This window comes from Colias eurytheme, chromosome 13, assembly GCF_061535395.1.
Source record: "Colias eurytheme isolate Ceu_HAF_F1 chromosome 13, ilColEury1 Martin Lab GWU primary, whole genome shotgun sequence".
Classification (NCBI taxonomy): Eukaryota; Metazoa; Arthropoda; class Insecta; order Lepidoptera; family Pieridae; genus Colias; species Colias eurytheme.
Window position 1 is genome coordinate 9,982,718 of NC_142992.1, and position 15,449 is coordinate 9,998,166.

The 15,449-nt window shown below is 32.3% G+C and overlaps 1 protein-coding gene across 1 annotated transcript in view; it reads left to right on the plus strand.

Annotated features, from left to right (window-relative positions):
- The first annotated feature begins 3,644 nt into the window (after positions 1 to 3,644).
- The window catches only part of LOC149903636 (lutropin-choriogonadotropic hormone receptor-like), a 36,941-nt gene continuing 25,136 nt past the window's right edge, over positions 3,645 to 15,449 (plus strand). The window contains exon 1 of the mRNA XM_090108702.1: positions 3,645 to 3,952. Within this exon, the coding sequence (XP_089964828.1) occupies positions 3,886 to 3,952 (67 nt within the window). The 5' untranslated portion in view covers positions 3,645 to 3,885. The remainder of the gene's footprint in view (positions 3,953 to 15,449) is intronic.

Sequence of the window (15,449 nt, forward strand, 5' to 3'; positions counted from 1 at the left end):
GGTATGGGGTACATCAGACCCCACATTTTAGACCCATAGAATCTAAACTAACTAATCTAACCACGGGCGACGGTAGATTTGCGTGCAATCAATGCAATGACGTGAATGAATTTATATGCACAATTAAAATAAAAATATGTACATTATCACATACTGTGATCACATATTAATATTATGAATCTATATTTATAAATATTATCAATGATAACACGAATTTGTGAATGTCTACAAAAATAAATCCATACATATATATTATTTCTTTGTGAAAAATCTAAAATGAGTAATACGACCTTGATATTATAAGGACTTAGAGTTCATTATCAATCATATAATAAACAGGTAATCTATATAATATAAAGAAACCTAGATAAATTGATAAAAACTTTCTTATCCAGTTGGAAGAAAAAAAGGCAAATAGTCTCAAATATGGATATTGTGTTTCAGAATTCGACGCGAAAACAAATGATGAAATTACATCGCATCGTACCGCGTACGATAGGTACTACAAGTAAATGTAAATATTTAAGTATTTATTCTGTAACGCCTATTTACTTATATCTATTAAAAAGCGCATGTTTCTATATAAGTAGGTACCTACATACCTATGTTAGCTTGTATTAAGTATTCTGTGCCAATGTTTAGATTTGTATTCAGGAACATTCCTGAAGACTATGTTCGACCCATAGATAAAAATCTAAATAACAGTGCCTTGTTATTTTGATTTCTATGGTACGGTATTTCGGTCGCTATCGTGTTAACAAGAAAAAGGATCCGCACATACAGACACACGGACGTCCAAGACAGAACTTTTTTAAACTGTTTTTTAACTAGTTTAAATAACAACAATAAAACCGGCCAAGTGCGAGTCGGGCTCGCGCACAAAGGGTTCCGTAGCAGCAAATATAATAAATTACAGTTAAATCAACCTATCTCAAAAACTATAAGAGATACTTTGATCAAACCAAAAATCGTTGAAAGAGTTAATTAGCATGCATCACCTCTATTTTTTTTAGAATTTTATACCCCGTAGTTATAAAAATAGAGGGGGGGGGACATACTTTTTACGACTTTGAGAGCTGATATCTCAAAAACCGTTCACTTTAAGAAAAATGTTTTTTAGAAAACTTTATATCATTTTAAAAGACCTTTCCATTGATACCCCACACGGGTATGTACATCGAAAAAAAAAATTTCATCCCTCAGTTACATGTATGGGGGGCCCCACCCCCAATTCTTTTTTTTACTATTTAGTGTCATATTTTTGTAGCGGTTCATACAACACATATTCCCATCAAATTTCATCACTGTAGTACTTATAGTTTCCGAGTAAATCGGCTGTGACAGACGGACAGACGGACAGACGGACAGACGGACATGACGAAACTATAAGGGTTCCGTTTTTGCCATTTTGGCTACGGAACCCTAAAAATGACATCAAAAATATCATGAACGTTAAAAATAGTGTTTTTTCTTATTATGTGTGTGTATGTATTATCTTACAAGTGCAATGTATGATACATAAAGACATTTTAAGTTTGAAAAATCAGATGTTTTGCGCGAAGTGACAGTAGTACCCACCTCAACGCTTCGCTTATGAGGCGTGCAATACGACATACATTTCAATATAATGTCGGAAATAAGAAAGCACGCCATAAAAAGATAAACTGCGTTTGATAAACTGTTTTATTAATTTATGTGGTAGTTTATTTTGTGGGATTTAAGAATAATCAGACTCAATTAGGGTTTTTAAATAATATTTATTATTGTTACGTACTTACAGTCGTATGCAGGTGCATGGGGTAATTATAAAATTGCAGATATTATGTACCTACTTACATAATGCGAGTTGTTATTTTGTACATTTTGAAATGTCTAATTACAATTAATAAATAATAATAATACATTAGGCACGCTTATTATCTTGGAATTTGTCAGCTATTTCACACACAAGGCTATTTTTATGTTTTCAAAATATTCTAAATACAAATTAATCATTATAATATCTAGTTACTATGTAATGTTTGGAAATGTATTTAAGTAATAATTTTGACATCATACTCAAGGAAACGATTTCAGATAATTTGGATAAAGAGGGCTACTCACACACCTGCCGCAGGGGCAATACCGGTTGCACGGCAGTCGGAGCAATTAAAAAACCACTACTGCAACTAAGGCTGCAACTGCTTGCCACAGAATAATATCACAGTATTACAATAATATATGTAATATCGAGTAACTAACGTTACCTATACACATTACAATAAGGGAGGCCATTAAGGGTGCAATTCCAATATTGACCCAGCGGCAGGTACGTGAGTAGCCGGCTTAAGAAGTAGGTACGATACAAAATTGCCAATGCATAAATATTTATAAACATAAGTTTTATTTTAGCACTAGAGCGTTAATCATCAATCAATATCGAAAAATATGATTTAATACGAATTCCTCAGACGTCCATAAAATTTCCACTCTCACTAATCTTTTTGGATATCTTCCAAAGCCCTGTAATGTAAACTGTGGTCTGTATTCAATTATGAAGTATGTGGTGTAAAAAACTGTTATTTTATGAGTCGTAAAATATTTATTACTTACCTATCTCTATGAGATATTTGGATAGAATTTACTTTCTAAATATTTTGTTGCCTAGGAATGTTGAATAAGAATGTATTATTCTACTGGTATTGCTTGTAAAAAATGTTATAAAATATTTATAAACTATACCTACCCGCTGGTCCCGGCTCCGCCCGGATTTTTCAGAGATGATGTTGTTTTCTGTTGCTTTACAAAAATTAGAAAAAGATTTAATCATAAAAAGGGAAAACAGACTAGGTATATCTATGGCCTGGAGGCCAGTGTCTGCAGAGGGCTATATGGGCTGATATTGTTATTATGCAATTCATAAACAATTAAAGAAAATAAACGTATTTAAGTAAGTAAGTATTATATTTATAGAAATAATAAAGTACCTATCCAAAGTTGGGTATTTAATATTTATTTTGAATCTAGATTTGATCGAGGATTATAGTTCATCGTCCCTATAATATATCATAATGGACGTATGTACCTACCTACATATAAATAACATTGGAATCCAAATAACTTTACAGATAAAAATAACAAAGGTTCTTTTGTTTAAATGAATAACCCTAAATTTTTATTGATTGATATCTGTAATCTCTATGTTTGATCTGTTTAACCTCAAATACCAAGTCCAATAGGACATTTACTGACAAAATGTCGATACTGATATTGTATAGCATAATAATTAATAATTAACTACCTACATAATAGGTACCTATTTAAAACAAAAAAGGTCAAACCGTCGAAATATGAAAAACTCATTTTACGCAGTCGAAGTCGCGGCTTTCAGCTAGTTCAATAAACATAAAGCTTACTCTAAAAAGCGCGAAAGCTGGTCAATCATCAACATCACTTCACATCAGCGAATACAGATAAATAATATACGTCCATGTATACACCATTCAAAAACATTAATTATTTAAAAATAAACCGCAATAAATCCTCCGCATTTGCGCAGATAATATTAATAGTATCACATAAGTGATAATTACTTGTGCTTGGCTTTCAGGACGTCTGAAAAAAAACAAATTTATATTTTATTCCTTCAGTGTTCCGCCATCCGCGTTACCGAATGCACGTCGCTCGTTATAGCATTGTGATAAATACGATAATAAAACGCTTAAACGGAATTAGTGGCTTACGAATTATATTTGTTTTCACATTAAAATAAGTATAGAGTATTTTTAAGTCATGTTTTAAAATTTATTATTTGGCGGGAATTATTATTTAATCGAATAGACATGTGATAATATTGGTTATTTTGGTGGGACAAATAAATATGAATTAAACAGACTGTGCGTGAAAATGAATCTTCTGTACATTTTATTTCCTTCTTGGAAGCATATTTTGGTGGCGTGTATTTATATTTTCGGTAAGTTGTTATTTATTATGCTTATATTTTTGGTATTCTTAATTTAAATGTTTTATTTATTATTCCTTCTAAAATAATTAAACATCTATAATTTAATCTTTTAATCTAAACAGAAATAACATGTGTGATGAAAATAACGACAAAAAAATAATTCAAAGTATTTTAATCCTTGTTGGTTTTACAATTATATGCGTTATCAACTATCTTAAGTACTGAGATTTATCTTTATAACGTTGCAGTTGCTATGTAGCCTAAATGATATTATGTATAAGTAAAAAGGTAGGTAGAATTAAGCTAAACGCTCCGGAAGTGGTACGTGCGGAAATGCGGCTAATTAGCAACATTCTACTTCAGTAATTGTCCCTTTTCGATCCCGATATTTCATAATCATGCCATTTCGCTTTGAAGTCTTATCTGCAACTATCCTACTCATATTGTAAACTAGACTTCCGCCCGCGGCTTCGCCTGCGTTTTCAAGTTCAGTAATATTTGGGTGAAAGAATGTTGTGAAAATTACTCTTTCACGTAAATATTACAGAACCGAATACAATTAAATTTGGTATATAGGTATCTGAAGACCCAAAATAAGACATAGGCTACTTTTTATCCCAGAAATCGCACAGGAACGGGCACTATAGTTTTCTTTGTAAACGCGGTCGAAGCCGCGGGCGGAAATCTAGATGTTTATAAAATAACAAACAAAAATATGTTTGTTGTAAAAATAAATGAATTAAAAGTCCACAGCAAATACCAAAGCAATTATAGTAAAACAATTATTTACTATCACATACTTATTTTGATTCTGGTTTTACTAAATAAGGCTAGGCTATAATTATTATGTACATAATTATATTTTATATAATTAATATGAAGATATAATGGCGCCGGTACCTGCACTATTAAATGAGTCATAAGTAATAATATAATACATGCTAATATAATATGAATAGCAGCTCATTCTATTTATGGAGTTTTAAATACAGTATTGCATGTATCTAAAAGATAGATAAAATAAATAAGCAAATACTTGACTAGCTTTAATTCTACATTCCCATAGAATCTGCAGCAACTTCGTCCGCGTTTTCAATGAAAAGCCCGAATAGTTCCAGTTCCCGTGAGATTTCCGGGTGTTAATTCTAGTAACCCTCTATAGTCTATACATGTGCTAAATTTCATTGTAATAGGTTCAGTAGTATTTGCGAGAAAAAGTAACAAGCATACATACATACATACATCCATCGACTGGTCTCCAGTAGCAGAGCGAGTAATATTATCTATAAGTCGTAATACATATGAACTTATTTTATTAAGCTAAAAACCCTTACATCCGCGGTAAACTGCGTAGTTACAAAATTTGTGTGTCTGTTTGTTTTTCGTATATAAATTGTGTTGACACACCGTGACTGACATATTATAGAGAATCAACGCGATAACGTTCAAAGAAACCGACCAAAGTACTTATAACATATTAACTACATGAATACAAAAACATATTGTAGTTGAAAAATTTTGTGGATTAATTGAAGCAGGATAATGCGTAACGACATACTTATAAGTAAGTGTAGGTAGTATAAAAGAAATCTTGTGTAGAGCGCTATTTAGTCAGTCACTGAGAAAAAGCTCAGCAAAGCTTGCGCAAAGAATACCAATATTGCACGCTTATTTTAGTAATTACGGTTAAACCACTAAAAACTGTAGGTACCTAATAAAAAATAAATTGTAGAAATAAAAACTAGAATAATAGTATTAGGACATTGTAATAATACTATTAGTTTTAATTTCTACTGTGCTACTTTAGCACGTGCGCGTATATTTATAATTGTAATAAAGTTACAATTTACGTTTGCTAGACAATTATTGGCTTTCGTTTAATCGTCGGATGTAGATCATAAAAAAATGTTTTGCAAATGAAAATGTATTTCTACATTTATTCAACATTTATTTTTGTCTTGCGAGCTCTACAAATAACGTCTCAAACCTAACTCTGTATTAAATACTAGCTGTGCCCTGCGGTTTTCCCCGCAGTGCTGCGCACCTGTTGGTCCTAGCATGATAATTTATAGCCTCATAGCCTTCCTCGATTAATGGGCTATCTAAGACCGAAATATTTTTTTAAATCAGACCAGTAGTTCCTGACATTAGCGCGTTCAAACAAACAAATAAACTCTGAACTTTATAATATTAAAAGTAGGTATAGATTAAAAATATTTAGATGTAGTGATTCCGGAGACTGCTTATTAGTTTATTTTTCATAACTCAAATACGTATCTATTTGTGCAATAATTATTTTATGAAAAGTACAACTATTATTGTTACAATATGGAATAAATCAACAACAATATATTATGTACTACACGTGTAACATACAACATAAATATGTATTACTTGTCTTCTTTCTACATATATATAAAAATCAAATCAAATGCTGGTTCGTTAGTTTGATAAAACTCGAAAACGGCTGGACCGATTCACCTGATTTTAGTTCTGAAGTGTTTGTCGTACCTACATGAAAGGTTGTAACCGAGAAAAAACGTAACACGAAAAAATAACGCGTGATACGAAGTTGTACCTACCGGGGCATCTTGTACTTACTTTCTTTTTCACAAGGTAATTCAACGTTAAACATTTCACACACAACAGGACGTCTATATATTATCATTTATCTCTAGTTTCTAGTATATTTGCCTCACCTTACTACAATATATTTACGTTACAGTGAATAAAGGCCGTGAAACTACGGGCGGTGAATTAACTCGAGTTTCCTTATTAGAGCTTTTACGAGGTTTGTAGTGGTGCTACGAGTTACGACGTAGCTAAATACTGACAGGTCTATTGGGAAAATATACCTTATTTGTAAACGTTTAGGGATTTTATTGGATTGAAATCATCTGGTATGGTTTTCTATTAGATTGAAAATTAAAAAACGTAGATGCGCATGAGCTACATTTTTCGTGCGTACATAAATTCAATAATTAATATTTTGTCTATCGTGTTTAGTCTTTATAAATATTGAGCGTTAATGTGTCCGTAATATTATAATTTCAATTAAGAGTATAAACGTGTTTATATCCATGACTGGAGATTTTTATTTTAAGCTTGGAATATTCTTGAAATCGTATGTTTTTTTGTGGGTTCGACAATCAAGAAGGCAACTTCATCGCTCTGCATGTGCCGAGTTAAATAAGAAGCTCTTCATTAGTTTTTATGTTCCAAAACCAGGGCTAATAACTAACCCCTTTTAATAGATAGCTAGTACGGTAGTACCTAGTAGATTAGCTAGTAATAACATCAATAAAATTTCAATTATCTATGACCAGCCCTTGCACTGTTCTATCAATTTGATCTAAAAATACATTTTTTACATTTATAAAAGGTCGATCGTCTCAAAAGTGCGTCCGACAATAAAACATATATTTTATGTAGTTGGAATGTAATAAAACTACATAAATAACTTGGCAGACTCGATTGAAATGTTTAACCGTTCCCTGTATCAAAACATGTGCTTTACGTTCATCAAACTGACTTTTATAACGATCGCGATGTATTTAATATGAATTATTTAAATAAATTCAGTTGATTGGATTGAAATTTATGGACGTTTCTCTGTGTTTAAAAGTTAAATTCTTAAAGAACTGTATTAACTATTTAATAGTGCAACATTTGCTTGTATGAAAATTTTATTATTGTTTAAAGTTTGCGAGTTTCGTACTCTTTCACTAAAAAACTTCTGCACAAATTTGGATTAAACTTTACAGAAATATGGGGTATACATCAGGATAACACATGAGCTATAGAAATATTTGATTTTGTCCGAATTGGGCGGCAAAGCTAGCATTTTTTTTTTAATTTTAGAAATTACATTTTTCATGATTTAACTCAACGTATGGCCCAATGAATACAGCATTGATTTTCAGTAGTTATAGGAGTGTCATCTATGTACTTCTAAATTCTTTAGATAATTACTTAATTACTAATGCATCGTCGATCCATTAATTACCATTGCTGTTTTTTATATTGAGTACGCCTTGAGTGATAAATATAGGCAATCGTTGATAAGATATCTCTGATAAACGTGAGAAAACTTTTAGCATTTTCACGACATTGCTTTAAATTCGACATAATATTTCCTAACAACTTTTTAATCCCTGTCAACCACATTTTATTACCTTATCTTTAATCTACAACGGCTACATTTAAAATAAAAAGACGTGTGGCACTCGGGGACTGCCGCGGTAAAGCTATTGCATAGCATGCCTTCAAACCACACCTCCGTGGCCGTCGGAGTGGGGAGCGTGAGGTTTTTTCGTTACGGAATTTCTCGATCCCCGCGCTTAAGGCCCGCGATAGAAGCTATGCAATAGCTTATAAAAATGTTATTTCTAATAACTTTATACTTATTAATGTTTACAGCAAAAGAATTAAGTATAATAATAATTAATATATGAATAATATCTGATATGCAGCATCAATCATACTTTCTAGTTTCTAGTTAGTACTCCTATACTCTACAACGGAACGTGAAAATTCTTTAAACTATTTACGTGTAGTTATAGTAATTGTTTCAAATTAAATCTGTCTCAATTTATATTATGTTCTGTGGTCTCAATACCTACCACGGTCGTTGACTCCACGAATGTCGTAGATATCTATTGTTTTAATTATCACCCACATCTAAAGCAGGTTGCAGTGTAATTACGTCCTACATAGTAGAACTGATAAAATTTTAGAACGTAAACTAGTTCCCAGTTAAAATGGAAAGCCGTAGAGTGGATAAAAATAAAATAAAAATACACATCACACATGTTGTAGAATTCGTCATTATAAATCAACGTCACATATAATATTTGGTACCAAATGCAACATGGTATCAATTTGTCACTTTATTTCGATGATATTAAATTATGTGAACCATTCTCCGGAAGCAGCACATCGAAATGTGGATAATAGCCACATTTTACTTCAGTTGTCTCTTCGCTCACAATAGTTGAATCTTACCAAGTTACCATCTCACTTTGGCATCTAAATCGTGTGTGCGATCGTGTGCCGTTTTTGAAGAACGAATGTTTTGGTGGTAACCTGCAGTACGGTTGGTATCTACCTACTCCTTTTTACTTGCAATATCATTGGTTTATTAAGTAACTATAACTCATACTTAAATCACACAAAAACTACTCTAGATTTCTTATCAGCAATTCTCTACACGATTATTTTGTTTTTGAACACATGTATTATTTTTGAAGCATTTTGTTTTGATTAGAACGACATTTGTCAAATTACGCGACAGCAAACAAAGACAGGCGTCATCTACTAATTAGCGACGGCGCGGCCGCGGCGTCGCGAGCGAGCAAACACCGAAGTTGCTAAAGTGTGGCCCTCGATAATGGAAATTAGGAATATAGGTAATAGCCGTAATACATAATATGAGTAGAGACGTGGGACGACCTCCCACATGATGGATAGAAGACCTGGTCCGAGTGGCAGGGAGCGGCTAAATGCAAGCCGCCGGTGACTGCTCGTACTGGAAATCCTTGAGCCTTTGTCCAGCAGTGGACGTCCCACGGCTGAAACGACGACGACGCGACGACGATGAGTAGAGAAGAATATTTTGTATGAAATTGTAAAGTCTATATGTATTATAATTTGGCGAAATCTTAGTTATAGGGTTCCGTTTTACACAAAACATAAAAATACACAAAACATAAGACTGACACAAAAAAAAATGAGGGTTCATACGAAAACCTACCTTCTGATTATGACTTAGAGCATTAATTATGAACACATTTGCTTTGTGATAAAAAATGTCTAAAAACGGTGACATTTTATCTATGTGCCTGCAAAACTATGCATTTAATAGGATTAATAAAATTATTATTAGCATTATCAAGAAATTTGGCACCCTATCATTGTGTAAGTTGATTAAGAATTGATACTATAGATATAGAGATAGTAATATCTAGAATTTTTAATTTTCAAAACTTCCTGATTAATTACAAATTATGTATGCTTCGTGTTTTTAAACAAACTTGAACGAAAAATCTAACAATGTCGCGATAAAATAAAGTAGTAGGACATAGTGATGTTCTTCATCCTTCATCTTTTATTCAAATGGTCAGAGCTAGACAAAATTTAATATATGACATGAATGTGAAATAAAAATGTTGTTCTGGGGTACTAAACCCAAAAAAATACAGTTGAATTGAAAACCTTTTTTTGAAGTCGGTTGAAAAGTCTTTACTATAAAGTCACAAGTTAGTTGAGAGTTGAGACATATTATTGTAGGAAAAGAATTTATTCGATTACGGTTAAATAGGTTAATTTGTAAAGATACCGCGAGTGAGTCATTCAATAATTGATGCTCTCGAAACTAGGCTGATTTATGACGAGGCGACTTTAGTATATTTTTAACTGCTTTTCAAATTATGATGATTAGAACTGAATTATTTTCTTCTTCTAGCTTTTCGCCCTGGCTTCGCACAATAGGCTCTTGATTCTTAATTATAAAAGGAAAGCACGTTTATTTTCGACAAAATTGATCAATTTTGCAATATCTCTTACCGAGCTATCAGTAGAATTCTTGCTACTTTATATTGTGACTGAATAATAATATTTAATTAATAATTTATTTATGAAGTGGATACTCATGCTCAGATCACAAGTCTAATAACAAAATGTAAATAACAGTTACCGAATACCTGAAGGCAAATATTGACCAATTTCAATATGTACTGTCTATTGGTTATCAATATCAAACATTACACCTTCAAGAGTTCAAGAGTGGTTATTATAAAATGTCTGTTTGCTTAACCGATTAACGACAATTGAGCAATATTGAACAATCTCAGAATAAGGTATTTTAACAGGGTTATGAAACTGTATAAAATCGCCGCCTTTATTTTTGACTAGCTGCACTCCGCGGTTTCAACGTGGCTCCGCTCCTGTTGGTTTTAGCGTGATGATATATTGCCTATAGCCTTCCTATAGCTATCTAACACCGAAAGAAATTCTCAAATCGGACCAGTAGTTCCTGAGATTAGCGTGTTCAAACAAACAAACAAACTCTTCAGCTTTATAATATTATTATAGATTTGATCCACTTCCATCTACCACATCCAACTTACAGATTTAATTCAAACTTTGTACTTTGCAAGTTTGCACACCTATCAAGCATACGTGATCTTATATATAAAAATGAATCGCAAAATGTGTTGGTAAGCGCATAACTCGAGAACGGCTGAACCGATTTCGATAATTCTTTTTTTATTATATTCCTTGAAGTACGAGGATGGTTTTTATGTAGAGAAAACGTAAACATGTACCACGGGCGAAGCCGGGGCGGACGGCTAGTAATACAATAATTTCGTGTGTCTTTTTTAAACTTATTGAGTGGTTAATACTTCTTGTTTATGAATTTACGCGCGGTTTACAATTTCAATATCACCTACGCTTTTTTAGTGTTTATAATGTCGGCTTTTAAAATTGATTAATACCACGTGTAACAGTCTTAAATTAGTTTTAGCTATTTTCAATTTATAACAGCGGAGTAGGCTTAAATTTTTTTGACGATTATTAAAACAAAATCGAATGAGAGATTTTAAGGCTAACTAAAGATTGTCTGTTTTTGCGACTGAATTTTGAATACCTACTTATTTAACATACGTAAATAACTACGTATTTATAACTGCTTTTTCTGAACCGCTGTTACTGCAACTTTTCTCTATCTCATTAAAAAACCGCTAATTTTGTCGTTTCAAACTGTGCCTCAATCCTGCAGAAATGCAGACAAAATTTATAGACCAGCATATAAAGCTCCATTATTCCTGACTTCCTTAAGCTGTCCTTTCTTATGCTACTGGTTCTTCAGTCGCCATCGGCCATGCATGCCCTGCATAACGAAATGTCCATGGTGACCTTTTTGCGGCTTGTAGTTCGTTCAAAATAACATTGAAATAACATAAAATAGATAATATTCAAGAACCCGAAATTTTGATCCATTACCACGATTCAAACACAGAGATCGATTTTGACACTATAAGTAATTTGGCCTTCCGGCATTTTTTGTTAATTGGCCACATACAGAGTGACCCAAGAAGAAGTGATATACCCTGTACAACAACAAATATTGCAGTGAAACTTCTTTAGGCACGTTGAGAGTAAAATTTCATGGCAATACCGTCACGTTGTGGAGTGGCGACGATTTTGGTATGTTTGATTCTTGCCCAAGGAAGTTTTACTTCTGACACGTGCGCACACACACGCTCTTTTTTATGTTACTATATAATTTACTGGACTATGGTGTATGTAAGATCTACTCTAACACTGCCACTAATTTTATTAATAAATGTCGTGTCTAGAAAGCCTTATCCCATATGTAGTTCAAACATCGTTGATAGGTACACTACAGTGGCATGTTATCAGCCATCTATTATGTGATAAGGAGGTGTCTTTTGATATCAAATATTAATATAATGCAGTTAAACAAGTGCCCGTTTCCGCAGTAAATAACTGTATTAATTCTGAGTTAACTTTTCAATGAATAAGTATTAGTTTTTTATGCGAATAACTTGTAGGTATATGACAGAAATTTGCCCTTGTTAAAGGCAATTGTAAAAACTAAAAGTATGTATCTCATCTATAAATTAGATAAAATAACGAACTTCTTCTTATTTAAAAACGATAATTGAAATTTGAAAGTATAAATGCATGTTTGAAATGAAATTCATTGTTTGGTTTTGGCATGATAATAATTGACTGCCATCTCTCTTCATTGTATATCTTTGTTCATGGCAACTATTTTATAAGCTTTATTGACAAATTTACAAATTAAAAATGAAAGCCAGATGCTATGTTTTGAATAGTTGTTCTAGCCAAAATACTTATAAATACATATAAAGTGTTTGTTTGCTCTCCTTCAAACTGCAACGAAGCAATATTGACGCATTTCATGCACAGAATACAGAGTAACAGATGGTTCAAATCAAGTGAACCAATTAACGTATTTATTTTACAGGTCATAAAGGCTAAAATTACTTATTTATTTTCTTACGTGGCCCAGTTAGGGCTTGACGAGGCACATGCATGACATGCTCCTTGATGAATCTCCAAACGAATTGGCGATATTCCAACAAGCTTACAATTAACGTGCGGGAGTTGGAATTGGAGATGGTTAAAAGGCCGTTTTAACAAAGTCTTTTAATGACTCTCTTAACGCTTTAACGAAAGCTTTGAAATTACCCCTTTAATAAGCTTAAAAGTTAAAATACATTTTGCGTCGAGAAGTGTAAAAAAAATATCAGCAATGCTTGTTTTTAACAAAAAAATGAACCGCCTTCTCATTGTCAGAATTGGACTTAATTTGAATAAGACCAACCGGAAGGCACTACCTTTCAAATAAAAGAATTATCAAAATCGGCTAACCCAGTCGAGAGTTCTGATATTATAACAAATCCCAAAAAATATCTATAATATATACAGTGGAATTAAGAACCTCCTCCAGCCGCCTTGTTTTGAAGTCGGTGGTAAATACAAAGAATTACTTCTATAACTTATCAAATATCACATAGTTAAGTGTTATTTCTAATACCAATACGCTACAGCACTTCCAAGTATCATGAAATCTGTTGAGTGTTTTTCAGGTAAAAGAATAACACACAAACTTTCGTGATTTTACATAATTCTGTTACCAATAAAGAGATATTGGGATATACGATAGACAAAAACATGAATAGAAAAAAAATCTGATAGTTTTTGGACAAATACAAAGTAAATGACAGTCACAACAAATATAATGAGACGTGGGGGGTGGATTATCGTTGGAAGCGATCTCTCAAATAAAATTAAGCTTAGATAATAGATACATATAGGTAAGTACGTTGAGAAAATTGTAATAGCTATAGTAAAACAAAACATGTTAATGTGTTCACTAACAAAACTGTGAAAAGCCTAATTATAATCAAAATAATTACCAAATTTCTAGATTACAGCTAGGTACATAAAATATTGAAATTAGTAAACACCATAACACCACGGAGAAAAGGTCATTATAACGTTTTTTTTTTTTTTTTAATGCTATTCACGTACCTACTTATCAACAAAAATGAATTAGTTCAGAGTCCTTGCTGCAAATTACTTTGTTATTTGACATCAAATAAAGACTTGACGTAATGTATCCACAAGGAATCCTTACAATTACAGACGAATTTCGTATCTACACGCCCACGAAACCAATTTGTTATTAACGATATTGGCATGTCATCTGGCAAAAGAAAAAAAATAGGATAGTTTGGAAACAATAAACTAACTGGAGCCTGCAGCGTCACTCCCGTACGTACCCGGTTAAAAGTAGCCCATATTCTAGTCCAGACAATAATCTCTCTCTGTACCAAATTTTATACAGATCCGATCGATCTATTTTTGCGTGATAAATTAACAAACATACGCGTTTGTATATTAGTAGGATAGGATAAAGTACCGAATAATTTTTCATGGAAAGATTAATCTATACGTGACTACAATATGACGTGACTATTGAGAGTGCCGACAAAATTTAGATTGTAGATAAGTGGACAATAATCTGCAAGAAATAAAGATAAAATCAACATACTTTTATAAGAAAATCCGCACCTAAAATAATTTGAATCTTAGATTTGAATGTGTTTTTGTTGAAATGTTCTTTATTTTGTGCTAGCTGTATCTAGGTAGTTGTCCAGAAAGTCTTGACTTCGCGTCGTTTAAAACTTTTGAATTTTAATAATTAATCGTTGTATATTTTCAGAAATTTTGAAATAATATGCACAATTTTCCGTTCTTGTTCCCTCTGCCCTTTTCTGGGTTTTCTTACCATACGAACCTTCCTTCTGCTTTACCAAAAACGTTAAATACCTAAATTTAAAATAGGTACCCGTAAATGTTCTCGAGTTTTACGCTTAGCATCACATTTGGCTATTCATTTTTATTATAGAGAAGATATATTGAAAAGGAAATTACATAACTGAGAAATACACGCCATTAACAACATAATATACACTAATTTTGAATTTCTTACTTTGTAAATCAGTCACTGTGATTGATTCAATTGCTTCATATTTTTCACCAGAAACATCCTCTCTATATACATATATTTATACACATGTCATGATCGTGACTTTGTGACTGTTTATCCAACAATTTAGTTCAACGTGACACACTTATTATAATATATGGAGTTAGTGCTGCTGTGGTCTAATTTATAAAATAAACAAATATACAGATGATATTAACAGTTGACTATAGTTTGCAATAGAGAACGATGAAACATGGCGGAATCGCGAAAAAAATGTGTTTACAAAATTTAAGGTTTATTTGAAAACTATAGCTTACCGCCCGCGGCTTCGCCCGCTTTGTCTAAAACCTAATAAATTATATACTAAAACCTTCCTCTTTAATAACATTATTTATTAAAAAAAACCGCATCAAAATCTGTTGCGTAATTTATTTATTTATTTTATTTATTTAACATAAT